Source organism: Rhinopithecus bieti, unplaced genomic scaffold, assembly GCF_001698545.2.
Source record: "Rhinopithecus bieti isolate Rb0 unplaced genomic scaffold, ASM169854v2 scaffold_36008, whole genome shotgun sequence".
NCBI lineage: Eukaryota > Metazoa > Chordata > Mammalia > Primates > Cercopithecidae > Rhinopithecus > Rhinopithecus bieti.
The window spans coordinates 171,994-190,192 of record NW_016816204.1 but is presented as its reverse complement, the minus strand read 5'-3'; the positions used below and the strand labels follow the sequence as shown (position 1 = coordinate 190,192).

The 18,199-nt window shown below is 35.5% G+C and overlaps 1 protein-coding gene across 2 annotated transcripts in view; it reads left to right on the top strand.

The window, feature by feature from the left end:
* ADK (adenosine kinase) overlaps positions 1–18,199 on the top strand; it is a 285,891-nt gene that overhangs the window by 163,153 nt on the left and 104,539 nt on the right. For both annotated transcript variants that reach the window (XM_017854550.1, XM_017854551.1), the window contains exon 4: positions 1,743–1,821. In XM_017854550.1, the coding sequence (XP_017710039.1) occupies positions 1,743–1,821 (79 nt within the window). The remainder of the gene's footprint in view (positions 1–1,742; positions 1,822–18,199) is intronic.

Below are 18,199 nucleotides of genomic sequence, written 5' to 3'. Positions count from 1 at the left end.
AAAAAAAAAAAAGGAATGTTTTTAGCTTAACATTATAAATCAAATAATGAATTTATGCTTACTTTTAATTAAGTTTATACAATGTCTGTGAACTCTATACTGGAAGATGAAGAATGGAGTGCACTTACACTGTTTTGCCTTTTTATTCTTCCTTATATTTGCTTTGGTTTGGTTTTTTTATTGATTAACTTTATGACTTCAACAATATATTTAAAACCTTTTAAAACTTGATTTTAACATTTGAGATATTTATGGAGTCTTCTCCATAAAAGGGAGAATTTTGCTTGCAATAATGTATGATGGGCACTTTTAACTTTTTTATGGCTTTCTTTTTCAAAGTCGTACAACACCCTCCTTTTCTTTTAACCTCATTCCATCTTTCTTCTGTTTTTTTGGGGGGGAGAGTTTGGCACATCTCCTTAGTAATTTTTTCCACATAGGATAAAGGATTATTAAGTATTGCTTTGCCTTATTAACCTGATAATTTGAGTGCATATTGAAAATTTCTAGTTTCAAAAATTTCCTCCCTTCTCAGCATAGAATACATTACTCCATTATATTTTAGCATCTGGTATTCTTTGAGAAGTTTAGTATTAGTCTGATTTTTATTCCTTTTAAGGTAATTATTATTTTTCACTTTATATGCTTTTAGGGTTTTATCTTAATATGAGAGATTACACAAGATGTGTCCAAGTATGGGGTCCTCGTCCCTAATCCCTTGTAAAACTGTTTGATGTTTGGAAAAATCTGACCATATTTATATTTCACCTTTTTTCCCCCCAACATTTCTCTCTTACTCTCCATAATGTTTATTTTCCCTTTCTGTATTTCCTGTTAAATAGATCTCGGACCACCTAATAAATTCTCTGCACCTTTTAATTTTTATTTCATATTTTAAATCTCTTATATTTTCTATCTACTTTTTTGGTATTTTAAAATTTCAACTTTTGTATTTTATCTTAGTTTTACCCATGCATATTTTGATTGCTCAGGTAATCCATCCAACTATTGATTTTTCAAAAATTTTTCAATAATTGTTAGTGTATAGAAACTGTGTCATTCTCTAGCTGCATCTTTTCATATAATTAGATAGGTCTGTTTGTGGCATCTTTCTTTCCTTGCTTTACAGGCAGTGCTGTTATGCTTTTGTTTGTTTTTATATATAAAATATATTTTTTGACATTTAGTAAGATGTGGAAGAGGAAATGAACATATGCTTCATCATCTCTTTTGAAGTGTAAGGTCTTATAATTTTCATACTTCTTGAACTGATTCCAAGGGTAACATTAAGTGAAATTTTGTTTAGTTTCTATAGAAAACTCGCTTAGTTGTCTGGAATGAGGAGAAATACACACTGATTTCTGTATGTTTGTAGTAACAAGTAATTCTGAGACTGGGATTCTGATTTTGACTTAACCAATTTGCCACATGTGACCTCCATTTGGTAATCTATTAATTATTACTTTTACTTTCTGTTTAGTTTAATGGCTAATTATGGACAGTCTGTGTTTTAAATTCTTAAATTCTTATAGTTGTACACTTATGGAAAACATTTCTTAAATGTGGAAATTCAGTATTTTTGTTATAAGATATTTCAATTCATTTATTCAACATACTTAAACAATTAAAATATTTTACTATTTGTAAATATTTGTGTTTTAATACTCTTCTGCTCAGAAAAGTTTACATTGTGGCAACTCACAGAAGGTAACTTACTTTTTTCTACTGTGATTTCCTTATAGGTTTGATGAACTCGTGAAAAAATTCAAAGTTGAATATCATGCTGGTGGCTCTACCCAGAACTCAATTAAAGTGGCTCAGGTTGGTTACTTATTTTAAAAGTTAAAGGGATTCAAAATGATTCTAGACCCATGTCTATTTTGCATAATTGTTTCCATTTATATTGTGTTGCTGTAGAATATAATTTTGTTCATTTGAATTGGGATTTTAGTAGTCATTGCACATCTAATCAAAAGTTACTTTAATTGCTATTTCTTTGGCTATTGGTAAGCTTGAACTTTTAATATGTTTATTGTTCATTTGCATTTCTTCTTAAATTACTTGTTTCCTTTCACTATCATTTTATAATTTTCATATGTTACAGATTTATAGAAATTCTTCATATTTTATAGATAGTATTCCTTTTTATTTTATAAGTTGAAAGTATGTATTTTTTGTCATGTGTACATTAACTCTTACAATGTCTTTTACAGTGCCTTAGTTCTTAATGTAACTTCCAAAGTTTTTAATGTAATTAAACTTTATAGCTTCTTCATTTCCTACATGTCCTCCTCAGAAAGGATGTTTCTGCCACAAGATAGTAGAAATTGCTCTGTATTATATATAGATATCTATATACATAAATATACATGCATATGTTCATACCTAAATATATATACACATATATGTTGGTAGATACGTATATACATCTATATATCTATACCTGGGTATATCTTTAATATATCTGTATATCTGTCTCTATTCCCATATCTTCCAATGAGTAATTGAATAAACTCATTAGGCATATACTCTTTGAGTTACCAGTTTAACCTAATCTTGATTGAGAGAGTTAGTGATCTGCTTAATCTTCCAGCTTTGAAAGATATAAACAAGTTTTACATACCACTGGTTCTTACCTTTGCAGTTTGAAGCTAGCTCAAAATTCTGCTCGTTGCAATCATGTGTCAGTTCTGCTATACTAGATTTCTTTTTCTTTTTTATTGATTAATGCTTTCCCTTTGAATTCTAATTAACTTCAAGAACTGGAAAAGTGGAAAATTGACAAATCCAGAATGATTTCTTTTCAAGTAACTCTTAGTTGATTTAAACATATAGTATGATTATTCCACATACTTCCAAGCTCAGATTTAATCATAGTTTTCAAATCTTTTGTAAAAATGAATCTTTAAGGTGGTCATTAATATGAAGTGGCCTGAGTCTTTCTGTTGGTCAATTGATTTGTATTGTTTTTGGTAAAACATCCAGGTGGTCACTTTATGAACTTCCAGAGTAATAGAAAAAGGATGATTTACGGCCAGGCGCGGTGGCTCACGCCTGTAATCCCGGCACTTTGGGAAGCTGAGGTGGACGGATCACTTGAGGTCAGGAGATCCAGATCAGCCTGACCAACATGGTGAAACCCCGTCTCTACTAAAAAAATACAAAAATTAGCCAGGTGTGGTGGCGTTTGCCTGTCATCCCAGCTACTTGGGAGGCTGAGGCCAGAGAATAGCTTGAACCTGGGCAGTAGAGGTTGCAGTGAGCCAAGATCATGCCACTGCACTCCAGCCTGGGCAACAGAGTGAGACTCCATCTCAAAAAAAAAAAAAAAAAGGATGATTTACTAAAGCCTTAATTTATCAAGGCACGTTTTGCATTTTACAGTTTTCAGTCTTTTCTCCTACTAGAACTGGGGGTGATATGGTTAGGCTTTGTGTCCCCACCCAAATCTCATCTTGAATTGTAATCCCCACATGCCAAGGAAGAGACCAGGTGGAGGTAATTGAATCATGGGGGCAGTTTCCTTCATGTTGTTCTCATGATAGTGAGTGAGTTCTCACAAGATCTGATGGCTTTATAAGGGGCTCTTACTCCTTTGCTCCACATTTCTCATTCTTGCTGCCTTGTAAAGAAGGTGCCTTTCTTCTTCTTTGCCTTCTGCCATGATTATAAGTTTTCAGAGGCCTTTCCAGCCATGCTAAACTGTGAGTCAACTAAACCATTTTTCTTTTCTTTTTCTTTTTTTTTTTTTGAGACAGAGTCTCACTCTGTCGCCCGGGCTGGAGTGCAGTGGCTGGATCTCAGCTCACTGCAAGCTCTGCCTCCCAGGTTCACGCCATTCTCCTGCCTCAGCCTCCCAAGTAACTGGGACTACAGGCGCCGGCCACCACGCCTGGCTAATTTTTTCTATTTTTTGTAGAGATGGAGTTTCACTGTGTTAGCCAGGATGGTCTCGATCTCCTGACCTCGTGATCCGCCCGCCTCGGCCTTTTTTCTTTATAAATTACCCAGTCTCTGGCTGGGCGCGGTGGCTCACACCTGTAATCCCAGCACTTTGGGAGGCCGAGATGGCCAAAAACTTAGCCGGGCGCGGTGGTGGGCACCTATAGTCCCAGCTACACAGGAGGCTGAGGCAGGAGAATGGTGTGAACCCAGGGGGCGGAGCTTGCAGTGAGTGGAGATCGTGCCACTGCGCTCCAGCCTGGGCGACAGAGCGAGACTCTGTCTCATAAATAAATAAATAAATAAATAACGAACCCAGTCTCAGGCAGTTCTTTACAATAGTGTGAAAATGGACTAATACCGGGAGACTATTAGCTGTTCATTGATTGTCTCCTTCCTTGAGGATCTTCATCAGTTTCTGCCTTCTAAAAGTTCATTAATTATGTAATTAAGTTCTCCCTCAGCTTTCTCCCTGATACTGGTCTCATAATAAAACAGTCATTGCCTACTTTTATTCTTTTGCACTTTTTACAATATTTCACATTCATTCTAACAATGTATTCTAGTAATGGTTTGTTTGTTCTTGTCTTTTGCAAGGTAATAAAAGGAATTTGAAGTTTTGGGTAACTTACTATGTGAGATCTTACTAGTAATCATACTTTCATATATCAAGTTATATGACAAATTATGTCAACAAGAAAATGTCCCCAAAGCTCTTAGGTATTTTGATATGTCAAATCATGTTCTTGAAGATTTTAATGAAACCATAGGCAACAAAAACAAATATTGTTGATATCTTGTCCAAATAGAATTCTAGATTTATTTGATATACAGTACAAATGTAAATTTTGGTAAATTTCATTTGGTCTGAACTTCTTACTAATGAAAGTGAAAAGTTCTTATCTGCTCAATATCCTGCACAGCATGTATACAACACTGCTAAAAAGGGGTGTGACTTGCTTAAGTTTGATAATTGATGCTTTCTTAATGAACACTTTTGGTTATGTTGTCAGTTTTTAAAAAATTTGTAGAAGCACTTAATGTGATTTTTTGACTTGAAAGAAATGGAAAAAGACTGGCATTGTGACTCATGCCTGTAATCCCAGCATTTTGAGAGGCTAAGTCAGGAGGATCGCTTGATTCCAGTAGTTTGAGACCCTGTCTCTACAAAAAGAAAAATAAATGGAAGAAAATGACCTCCTTGAATATGTGCCTAAAAGATGGCTATTTTTGTTGCTGGACATAGATACTTTGCAGTACAATATTAACAAAATATGGGACCAAAGGAATGCCTTTCTCTGATTTGGCAGTACATTGAGAATGAGAATGGAAAAACAAGATTATAGAAAAAAATATTTTTATGAGGTTTCTGTTTCTTTTGTTTGTTTGTTTGTTTTGAGACAGAGTCTCACTTTGTTGCCAGGCTGGAGTGCAGTGGCACGATCTCTGCTCACTGCAACTTCTGCCTCCCGGGTTCAAGTGATTCTCCTGCCTCAGCTTCCCAAGTAGCTGAGACTATAGGCATGTGCCACCATGCCCAGACAATTTTTGTATTTTTAGTAGAGACGGGGTTTCACCATGTTGGACTGGATGGTCTTGATCTCTTGACCTCGTGATCCACCCACCTCGGCCTCCCAAAGTGCTGGAATTGCAGGCGTGAGCCACCACACCCAGCTTGTTTCTGTTTTTGAAGAGGCCACAAGTAGGCTAGAAAAAACACATACCCCCCCAAAAAAAAAACCACACAAATAATTTTATTTATTTATGATTATTATTTTTTTGTGAGACACTGTCTCTCGCTCTGTTGCCTAGGCTGGAATGTAGTGGCGTGATCATAGCTCACTCCAGCCTTGAACTGCTGGGCTCAAAGAGTCCTCCTTCCTCCATCTCCTGAGTAGCTAGGACTGCAGTCAGACCGTGCCATACCTGGCTAATTTATTTGTTGTAGAGACAGGGTCTCTGTATGTTGCCCAGATTGGTCTTGAACTTTTGGCCTCAAGTGATCCTCCTGCCTTAGTCTCCCAAAGTGCTAGGATTATAGGTGTGAACCATTGTACCTGGCCCAAATGTCTCATTTTTATATTAAGAGTGCTTCAGAACTCAAGTAAAAAAGTCACAGAAAAGAGCAACGAGGTTAAATAAAACTTTTTTTCAGTTTCTTTACTAAAACTGTAACTTATTTGGAATCCAGTTTTGACATCACAAATTCAAATTCAGGTGTTTTAAAACCATTTCTGCAAGAAAGAGAAATTTAACTTAGGATGATAGCCAATGTCTTTCAGCGTGTTTTAAAGTGATGGACATTTTGAACACTGATAAGCCTATATAATGAATCTGTAAACACAAGGGATGTGATTCATAAGGAGCTGGAATGCCAAAACATGCATTTAGCTAAAAGATAGATGAATATTTTTATAGAACTATAAACTAATTCCTATATCTAAACACCTATTATTGATAGTAATTAAAATCCTAAGTATTCTGTTTACATGCTTTTGTTGAGAGGATATTTAGCTTAATGTCATCGCATTGGATTGATACCAAGAATGTGGGCTTGATGCATCAGAGGTATAAGTCACAGTGGATTTTACCTTTGACTGTGTTAAGTTTTACCACACATACAAGAAGGATTGACCTAATGGCTCTAGTGAAGTATAGAAAGGAAACATAAAAGTAAAACTATTTTATTATTTCATAGGCAAAAGAAGCATGCCATTGTTCTTTTAATTCAATATTGGTAAAGTGTTTAATCCAACTATAGTTACATTTTTTTTTTAAAAGTGTGACAGAAACAAATAATGCAGAATAATATATGATTATGAATAAGTTCAATATTAGTTAGCTAGAGCAGTCTTAACAATTTCAGAGACTAGGTGGCTTAAACAACAAAGATTTATTTTCTCACAGTGTTGGAGTCCCAGATCAAAGTATTGACACCTTGATTCCTTCAGAGGCCTTGTTTCTTGGCCTGCAGATGGCTACCCTCTTTCTGCCTCTTTGCGTGGTGGTTTCTGTGTACATATGTACCCCTGGAGTGTGTCTGCGTGTCCTAATGTCTTCTTATAAGGACACTAGTCAGATTGGGTTAAGGCCTACCTTACTGCCCTCCATTAATTTAATTACCTTGTTAAAGACCCTATCTTCAAATGTAGTCACATTGTGAGATACTGGAGTTTAGGGCTTCAACATATGAATAGTGGCAGGAGGGTCCGTGGAGGGATGTTTATAGTTCAGCCCATAACAACTATGTGTTTTTAAATTTTTGTGTCTAAGATCAATAAGTTAATTTTTGGTAGTGTTCTTTTTTGATACCGTCTTCCTTTTCTTTCCTGTATATGTTTTAGTTACTTTTACTATTTACCATTTAAATTACAGTTAACATTGTAAACTCATAACAACCTGATTTGGATAATATCAATGTAGTTTCAATAATATACAAACACTCTACTCCTTTACATCTCCATCCTCTTCTTATATATTATTACTCTCATTGATTATGTCTTTGTATATTGGATGCCCATTAACATAGATTTATAATTATTCTTTTATTCATTTGCCTTTTAAATCATATAGAATAAAAGGAATTACAAACCAAAAGTTCAGTGATACTGGCATTTATATTTACTATGTCCTTTCATTTCAGCCTGCAGGACTCTCTTTAGCATTTTGTGTAGGGCAGGTCTATTGTTAACAAACTGTCTTAGCTTTTGTTTATCTGGGAATGTCTTAAATAGCCCCTTTATTGTAGGGTAGTTTTGTCGGATATGTAATTCTTGGTTAATAGTGCCTTTCGTTTAATACATTAAATATGTCAACTCACTGCTTTTTGGCCTACATGGTTTCTGATGAGAATTAGTTCTTAATCTTATTGAGAATCCTGACTTGGGACCAGTTGCTTTTCTCTCACTGATTTCAAAATTCTTTCCTTTTCTTTGTCTTTCAACAGTTTGACTATAATGTGTCTTGGTGTGAATCTTTTTGTGTTTATCATGTTTAGAGCTTATTAAATTCATGCTTCAAGTTCATGCTTGGATGTGTAGATTCATTCATTTTATCAAAGTCGGGAAGTTTTGGAACATTACATCTTCAAACATTTTTTTCTTTTATTTTCTCTCTGTTTTTTTTCTGGCATTCTCATAATTAATATGTTGGTCTGTGATGATTGTTTAATGATAAGGATTCTGACTAAATAAGATAGAAAAAAACACCATGGTGAGTAAACAAAGCAGAAATAGAACCCTACTGTTCTAACTAGTAACCTCAGCTTGCTTTTTTTACTGGAGATTTTTCTCTCATCCTGAGAAGACTTCAATTTTTACTTCTCTAAATGTGAGAGATTTTGAGTAGTGTTTCACTTGTTTTCTTCACTTCTTACTGTCTTCTTCAATTTGGGAGTAATTGTAGGTTGTCACAGAGAGTGTCGAATATGCATCACTTTAAATATAGCTATCAGTAAATGGACTCTTTCATTCATGCTTCCCAGGGATGACAGTTTTCCTTGGTGCCTAGATACCTTTTTGTTCTTTGGAGATTTATAGTGTTATGTGACTCATTGAATTTTTCAGAAGCCTGATGGTGAGCTACATGAGGTATTTCTATTTAAGTTCTAGGTTCACTTGTTTTTAAGCTTCCTTGAATTTAATTTATCTATAGTATTTTAAAATTTATTTTTAAAATGCCATCTTGGGGTATATTCTGGGCATCTCAAAAATTTTAAATACCATCTTATCCTTTGTTAACTGGAATATAAGCAGGTAATCATTTGAATCACTTTTTTCCTGTAATTATTATAATATTGAGGCTATATGGATTTTTATTTTATTTTATTTTATTTTTTATTTTTTTGAGACAGAGTCTCGCTCTGTCACCCAGGCTGGAGTGCAGTGGCGCAATCACAGCTCACCGCATCCTTGACCTCCTGGTCTCAAGGAATTCTCCTACCTCAGCCTCTTGAGTAGTTGGGACTATAGGTGCACACCACCACACCCGCCTTATTTTTAACTTTTTTGTACAGATGGGGTTTTGCTGTATTAACCAGGCTGGTCCTGCATTCCTGGGCTCAAACGATCCTCAAGACATTAGCTTGGTCTCCTCTCAAATTAGCAGATCCTTATTTCTGTCTTATAATTTCTAATCTGCTTTTATGATTATTGACTTACATTCAGTCTTGCAGTTTTTCATGTCTCTTCCAGTTAGATAAGCCTCCATATTTGTATTTAACTTCCAGTAAAATTTTAACCATGTTGTTGTTTCATTTTTAATTAAAATTTGAGAGGACTGCCTAAATGCCAGTGTGTTTTATGTTTTATACATCTCAGGGGGATGCTTTTAATTGTTTTCTTGATGTAAAACATCACATAATAAACTAGTGTTCATAATTGTATTTTAAAGCTTTCCAAAATACTATGTAAAATGAGTTTCTAAAAACACTGAACAAAAGATTTAGGAATTATGTTTGAATGAAATAGAAACATTGAACTCAAAATTGTAAAGCTGATACTTCAAGAACTACCAGTTGGTGTAACATTACTAATTGAGTTATGGTATTTAGAAGTTAAAACTGATTTAAATCAAAGGACTCATGTTGTTTATCTATTTTGAGATCTTTTTTGAAAAAAATCTAAAGTTTTCTGTATTAAAAAAAATCTGATTATCTCTTTTGTGACCTATTTTACCTAGAAAAGCTAGTTAGAGGTTAAAAGGTTTTTTATGAGATGTACTTCTGTGCATTGGAACAGTCCAGATGTAAATTTAAAAAGAAGAAATGACAATGAAATGATCAAAGAGAATTCTCTGTTCAAATGCTTTCACCTGGAGCAGTTGTAGAAATGTCAGTAGTACAACTGTATTTATAATTGTAGCAGGATGTGGCAGAAGGTGATGCAATACAGTCTCTCAATTCTTTCTGTCATTTAAGAAAGTAGTAAGTACTAATTCTGTCAATTTTATGATTAATGAATAATTTTAAGTAACATAAGCCCTACAAATAAGGTTGACTATTCAAATTGTGATACCTCCTTATAATTTTTAAAGTTTAAATATGAATTAATACTCCTCTTTGTTTGCCTTTCTGAGCTCTTCCCTTTTCAAATTAGGTTGTAAACTTTTCATAGCTAAAATAAGATGAAGGAAGCAGTGGCTTGCTGTCCTCAATTACAATACTTTTGATGTGTTTGTGAAATTATTCTAACTTAGATTCTTTAATGTAAAGAAAAATCAGTATTTCATTTTTCCTTCCTGCCTTTTCTCCCTCTCTCCTTTCCTTGTCTCTCTCCTTTCCTTTCTCTCTCTTTTTCCCTTTATCCCTCCTCTCCCCTTCCCTTCTTTTTCCTCCTCCTCCCTTCCTTACATCTCCTTCCCTTCTCTTCCTACCCTTCCTCCTCCCTCCCCTCTTCTTCCTTTCTTCCTACGTTTTTTTATGTATTATATTAAGAAATTATTTTACTACTATTTGTGATGACATGCTTTTAGTTCTGTCTCAGCAGTTATGGTTGTGCTCTGCAGTTGTCTAATATAAATCTACACATATCACAGTTACCCACTTCATAAAAGAATGACATATCTCTACTCTTGTGGACCTTAATGTCATGCAGTGTTCCTGGGTATGATATTAAACATGGGTACAATTTGAAATTGTATTTTTCTGTCTAAAAGCAAAACAAATAAACCTTCAGTAAGAAATACTACAAGCAATGGGACATAATTTCATCAAGGGGATAAAACTCTGTTCCTTTTTATTCTATTTTGGAATTGGAATTCAGAAACTTTTTTGTCCTATGGATGGTATATTCATTTATTTGAAATGAAAATTGAACTCAGATTTTTCTGAAAGAGTCTCATTTGTTAATTGGTTCACAAGGATGGTCTTTGCCATTTAAATTATACAGTGGTACTGTCAGCTGCCATTGTTTTTGAAAGCAAAGAAAATATTTAATAGTATTGATTTTCTAACTTACATTCCAATTAATACACATTTCCTTCTTCTTTAAATAACTTTATTGGAATATAGTTCACATACAATTCACCTGTTTAAAATGTATGATCCTGTGGCTCTTAGTGTGTTCACAGATTTAGCTAGCTGTGCAACCATCACCACAGTCAGTTTCACAATATTTTCATTATCAAATGAAGAAACTCTATAACCATTAGTAGTCATTCCCCATTTCTCTCTCACCCCCGATCTTCTTTCCATTCAACCCCTCGGCCCCAGACAGTCACTTATCTAGTTTTGTTTCTATATGTTTGCCTATTCTAGACAATTATTTTTGTTTTTGGAGATGGCAGTTTGCTCCGTCTTCGAGGCTGGAGTGCAGTGGCACAATCATGGCTCACTGCAGCCTCCAACTCCTAAGCGCAAGTGATCCTCCCACCTCTGCCTCCTGAGTAGCTGGGTCCACCGGCCTGTGCCACCATGCTCAGCTAATTTTTAACTTGTAAATTTTCTGTGGAAATGGAATCTTGCTTTGTTGCCCAGGCTGATGTTGATTTCCTGACCTCAAGCAACCCTCCCACCTCTGCCTCCCGAAGTGCTGGGATTACAGGTGTGAGCCACTGTGCACAGCCTTTAACCAATTATTGAAAACCTGTTCATATCTGTGATTCTAGATTCTTTCACCAATATCTCTCCATCCTTCTACCCCTCTAATTACCCAGGCCTCTGATAAACACCATTTTACTCTCCTATGAGATCAGCTTTTTTATAGTTCACATGTGAGTTGAGATTATGTAGCATTTGTTTTTTGTACCTGGCTTATTTCTTTTAACATGATATTCTCCAGCTTCCTCTATGTTACCACAAATGAGAGGATTTTGTTCTTTTTTTTTTTTTTTTTTTTTTTTTTTTGTGGATAAATAGTATTCCATTGTGTATGTATACCACATTTTATTTATTCATTCATTGCCTGATGAACTCTTACGTTGATTACGTATCTTGGCTGTTGTGAATAATGAAGCAATAAATATGGAAGTGCAGATATATCTTAATCATTTCCACTGAGTATGTACCCAAAAGTGGAATTGCTGGATCATTTTGAAGTCAGATAGCATGATGTGTCTTTGTCATTTTTGCTCAAGATTGCTTTTGCTATTTGGGATGTTTTGTGGTTCTATATGAATTTTAGAATTTTTTTTCTATTTCTGTGAAGATTGTCATTGGCATTTTGAGAGAGTTTACTTTGAATCTGTAGATCACTTTGGATAGTATGAATATTTTAGCATTATTAATTCTTTCATTACATGAATGCAGGCTATCTTTTCATTTATTTGTGTCTTCTTTAATTTCTTTCATTGGTGTTTTATACTTTTCATCTTAGAGATCTTTTACCTCCTTTGTTGAATTTATCCCTAGGTATTTTAGCTATTTTTATAACTATTTTAAGAGGAATTGTTTACTTGATTTTTGTTTTTTCAGGTAGTTTGTGGTTGATGTATAGAAATGCTTTTGTATGTTTGTTTTGTATCCTACAACTTTACTGAATGTGATTATTAGTTCTGACAGTATTTTGGTACATTCTTTAGAGTTTTCTGCGTAGGAGATCATGTTGTCTGCAAACAAGAACAGTTTAATTTCCACCTTTCCAATTTGGATGCCTTTTATTTCTTTCTCTTGCCTAATTGTTCTGGCTGGGTCTTCTAGACTATGATGAATAGAAAAGGTGAAAGTATACATCCTTGTCTTGTTCCAGATTTCAGAGGAATAGCTTTCACTTTTTTCCCATTCAGAATGATAGCTTTGGATTTTTCATATATGGCCTTTTTTGTGCTGAGCTACATTCCTTCTATTCCCAATTTGTTGATAATTGTAACATGAAGGAATGTTGAATTTTGTCAAATGCATTTTCTGCATCTATTGAAATGATTATATGTTTTTTTCCTGCATTTAATGTGATATATCACAGTTATTGATTTGTATATGTTGAACCATTCATATATCCATAGGACGAATCCACTTGATCCTGGTGAATTATCTTGTTAATGTGCTGGCTTTTTTTTTTTTCTTTTTTAAGGCGGAGTCTCACTCTGTCACCTAGGCTGGGGTGCAGAGGTGCTCCACCTCCTGGGTTCAAGCGATTCTCCTGCCTCAGCCTCCCGAGTAGCTGGGATTACAGGCGCCCACCACCATGCCTGGCTAATTTTTGTGTTTTTAGTAGAGAAGGGTTTCACCATGTTGGCCAGGGTGATCTTGAACTCCTGACTTCAAGTTATTTACTTGGCCTCCCAAAATTAATGTGCTATTGAATTTGGTTTGCTGGTATTTTGTTCAGGATTTTTCCATCGAGGTTCATCAGAGACATTGGCCTGTAGTTTTCTTATTTTTGTTGTGTCCTTGTTAGGTTTTGGTATCAGGGTATTGCTGATTTTGTAGAATGAGTTTAGAAGAATTCCTTCCTCTTTAATTTTTAAAAATAATTTGAGAAGAATTGGTATTAGTTTTGCTTTGAATATTTGGTAGGGCTGGGTGTGTGTTGGCTTACACCAGTACCCCAGCACTTTGGGAGGCTGAGGCAGAACTGCAAGAGGCCAGGAATTCGAGGTCAACCTGGGCAACATAGTAAGACCTTGTTTCTACCCAAAAAAAAAAAAAAAAAAATTAACTTGGTGTGCTGGTACACACCTGTGGTCTCAGCTACTTGGGAGGCCTCTTGGGAGGCTGAGGCAGGAAGATTGCTTGAGCTTAGGAGGTGGAGGCTGCAGTGAACTCTGATCATACCACTGTACTGCAGCCTGGGCAACAGAGCAAGACCCTGTCTCTTAAAACAAAGCAAAAATTTTGGTAGAATACAGTAGTGAAGCCAACAGGTCCTAGGCATTTTTTCTTTTTTCTTTGATGGGAGACTTTTTATCACCGATTTAATCTCTTTACTTATTGGTCTGTTCTAGTTTTTTATATCTTCATAATTAAATTTTGGTAGATTATATGTATTCAGAAATTTATTTCTTCTAGATTTTCTAGTTTGTTGGTATATAATTGTTAATGAGAGTCTCTTATAATTCTTTGTATTTCTCTGGGACCAATTGTAGTGTCTCCTTTTTTGTTTCTCACTTTTTTATTTGTATCTTCTCCTTTTTTTCTTAGTCTAGCTAAAGGTTTGTTGCTTTTGGTTATCTTTTCAAAAACCTAATTATTTGTTGTATTTATCTTTTGTACGGTTTTTAGGTCTCTATTTCCTTTATTTCTTCTCTTTATTATTTATTTTTTTCTGCTAATTTGGGGTTTGGCTTGTTCTTGTTTTTCTAGTCCCTTGAGGTGCAACATTAGGTTTGTATCTTTCCTTTTTGGGGATTTATGTGTTAATTACTATAAACATCCCTCTTAGACCTGCTTTTGCTGTATCAGATAGGTTATGCTTTGTTTCCATTGGCATTGTTTCAAAAAATCTTTTTGTTTCTCTTTAATATTTTCATTGACCATGTTGTTTAATTTCCATGTACTTGTAGAGTTTCTGATTTTCCTCTTATTATTGACTTCTAGTTTTATGCCATTGTGATCAGAAAAGATAATCTATGATTTTGAACTGAAATTTGTTAAGACTTATGTTGTGGCATAATATGCACTCTATCCTGAAGCATGTTTCATGTTCAGTTGAGAAGAATGTGTAATCTTCAGCCGCTGGATAGAATGTTCTGTAAATGTCTGTTAGGCCTATTTGGTCGAGAATACAGTTTAAACCTAATGTTTCTTTTTTGGTTTTCTGTCTGGATATTGTTTCTATTGCTTAAGTGGGGTGCTGAAGTTTCCTACTAGGTAGAAGATCGGAAAAAATAACAATTACGTTCTAGGCTTAGTATCTGGGTGATGAAGTAATGTGTACAACAAACCCCCATGACACAACCTGCACATGTAACATACCTGCACATGTACCCCTAAAATAAAAGTTAAAAAAAAAAGTTGTCTACTATGATTATTTTGTGCACTATCTTTCCCTTTAGATTTATTGATATTTGCTTATATCAGGTTATTTTAAGCTAGTAACAACTTAACTTTGATTGCTAAAAATGTTTAATAAACACCTTGTACTTTAAGTCCTCTTTTTCTCTCGTATTTTGAATTTTTTTGAGATAGTCTCTCTCTCTCGCCCAGGCTGGCATGCAGTGGCACAATCTCAGCTCACTGCAGCCTCCACCTCCTGAGTTCAAGCAATTCTCATGCCTCAGCCACCTGGGTAGCTGGGATTACAGGGGTGTACCACCTTGCTCAGGCAATTTTTGTATTTTTAGTCGAGACGGGGTTTCACCATGTTGCCCAGGCTGGTCTTGAACTCCTGACCTCAAGTGATCTGCCTGCCTCGGCCTCCCAAAGTGCTGGGATTACAGGCATGAGCCAACTCGTCCAACCACATATTTTGAATTTTTGATGTTACAACTTACAGCTTTTAAAACTGCATATCCCACTATCAATTGTTGTAGTTATAATTATTTTTAATAGTTTTGTCTTTAATCTTCATATTAAAGATATAAGAGGTTTATATACTATGCTTACAATAGGCCGAATACCCACTTCCCACTCATTTTTTCTACCATAGAAACTTGCATCCAGGGGACTTCTGCATATGCATGCTTAGGGGAAGGGTGTTGCAGTCAAAGCACCATTTCCCTTACTATCTGATATGGTTTGGCTCTGTGTCCCCCGCCCCAAACCTCATCTCCAGTTTTAATCCCCATAATCCCCACATGTTGAGGGAGGGATCTGGTGGGAGGTGATTGGATCATGGGGGTGGTTCCCCCCATGCTGTTCTCATGATAGTGAGTAAGTTCTTATGAATCTGATGGTTTTATAAGTGTTTGGCAGGTCCTCCTTCACTCTCTGTCTTTTTCTCCTGCTACCATGTGAAGAAGGTCATTACTTCCCCTTTGTGTTCCAGCGTGGTTGTAAGTTTTCCAAGGCCTCCCCAGTCATATGGAGCTGTGAGTCAATTAAACCTCTTTTCTTTATAAATTGCCCAGTCTTGTATATTTCTTTATAGCAGTGTGAAAATGGACTAATACACTGTTCCCAGATTTTTCTCAGCTCTGTGGTACAATGAGACATCATCCTGAGTTCCAAGAGATGCAGGGTAGTCATCTTGCCACTGAGAAGTCACTAATTGAAACTCTATAGAGTATAGAGAACCAGACAAAAATTTCTACCCTTGCATTTTGCTAACATCACTCTGCCATGTTTTTTAAAGAAAAATGTTTTTAGAGTATTTGTGTTCTTTGGTACTTTTGCTGCTGAGATACTTGGGATAACAAAGTAAAAAACCAAATAGTCTAGATTGTAACATACTACAGTGATTTGCAGCAAGAAGGATGTGCAGTAGAATTAAGCCAAGCTGGGCAAGTATGAACTTGGGACTATCACAAAACTTTTTCTCATTCTTTTCTCCTTCTTGAATTCTTCCCATATCAAGCATTTACAACCCACTATATAGAGGTCCATACACCTTGGCTTATAGACTTCACTTGGTAGTAACTGTTGCCCATCTATTAACCAGAATTTTCATTTAAAAATCTCTGCATAAAAATTAGTAGGTATGCAGTGGAATTTTCAAACAAGGAAGAAGATTGGTTGGATGGATAGATGTTAGGTGACCACTGGGAAACTATGGTTTTAGAACGAGTACCTAGTGGGTTGCAGTTGGCATGTATTTTAATATATGTAGCAGAAAACTGAAAATTTATGAGCATTTTAGAAATTAGAGCTCTGTCAAAATAAGAGAAAAACTTAGATTTAATTTTATAAAAGCAGTACTAATGACTTTCCTTTATGAAGATGGCATATGATTTATGTATATATGAACAATTATATGTATCATTAAGTAGATCAGATAAATTTTTCGTTCTTTTAAGAATAATAGGCCAAGTGTGGTGGCTCATGCTTATAATCCCAGCACTTTGAGAAGCCAAGGCCAAAGGATCAGTTGAGCTCAGGAGTTCAAGACCAGCCTGGGCAACATAACAAAACCCTATCTCTACAAATAATAATAAAAAAAATTAGCAGGGCACAGTGGTGCATGCCTGTCATCCCAGCTAGTCAGGAAGCTGAGGTGCAAGAATTGCTTGAGCCTAGGAGGTTGAGGCTGTAGTGAGCCATGATTCTGCCACTGCACTCCAGCCTAGGCAACAGAGCTAGACGTTGTCACAAAACCAAATAATAATTATGTGTGTGTATATATATATATATATATATATATTTTATCTAATGTGGGTTTTTGCTTTATGTAACAGTTGTCACCTACTCTAATATGAAAAGTGAAAGCCAGGTGTGGTGGTGCATACCTGTAGTCCCTGCTACTCAGGAGGCTGAGATGGGAGGATCACTTGGGGCCAGGAGTTTGAGGCTGCAGTACGCTGTAATTGCTCCTGTGAATAGCCATTGTACTCTAGCCTGGGAAACACAGTGGCACCCTGTCTCCTAAAAAAAATTCTTTAAAAGCATGTTCACAAGTTCTTTAATACTTCTCCATTGAAAAGGTAGAACCTAATTTCCCCTCTCTTGAATATGGCCCAGACCTAGCGACTTGCTTCTAATAAGTAGAGTGTATGTAATGATGGTGTGCTATTTCTGAGGCTAGATCATTAAAGGCATAAATACTTCCATATTATTTTTTCTTGGGACACCCATAATGGGGAATTCAACTGCTATGTCTTGAGGATACGCAGTCAACCTATGAAGAGGTCCACATGGGCAGGAACATAAGCCTTCCAACGGCAACCAACACCAATATGCTGGCCATATGAGTGAGCCAGCCCCAGTCAAATCATCAGATTACTGGAGCTCTGCCTTACTTAACCGACTACAACCTGATGAGACACCCCAAGACAGAACTGTTCCACTAAGCTGCTCCTAAATTCCTGACCCACCAAAACTATGTGAGATAGTATTTCTTATTTATAGCCACCATGTTTTGAAGCAACAATGACTATTAAAATAATATAATAACTTTTAGACATTGTTTTTAATCCCTGTTTTCAGTAGTCCCTGTACCTTCCCACCCCAATTTGTATTTCCTGTTTCTATTTGAACTTTTTTCTTTTTTGTTTTCATTTCTTTTATACATAGTTGTTTTGAGCTATAAGAATAATTTATGCCAAAAATTATTCAGCTAATATTTTACACCAGTATTGTAACCAGTACACTGGTATAAAAGTAGAAAATAAACTACTATGGCTGTGTTTTGCTTCTTACAGATGGAAGGAAATGCCTAAAATTTAATTTAATTTATTTATTTATTTTTATTTTTATTTTTATTTTTTTTTGAGGCGGAGTCTCGCTCTG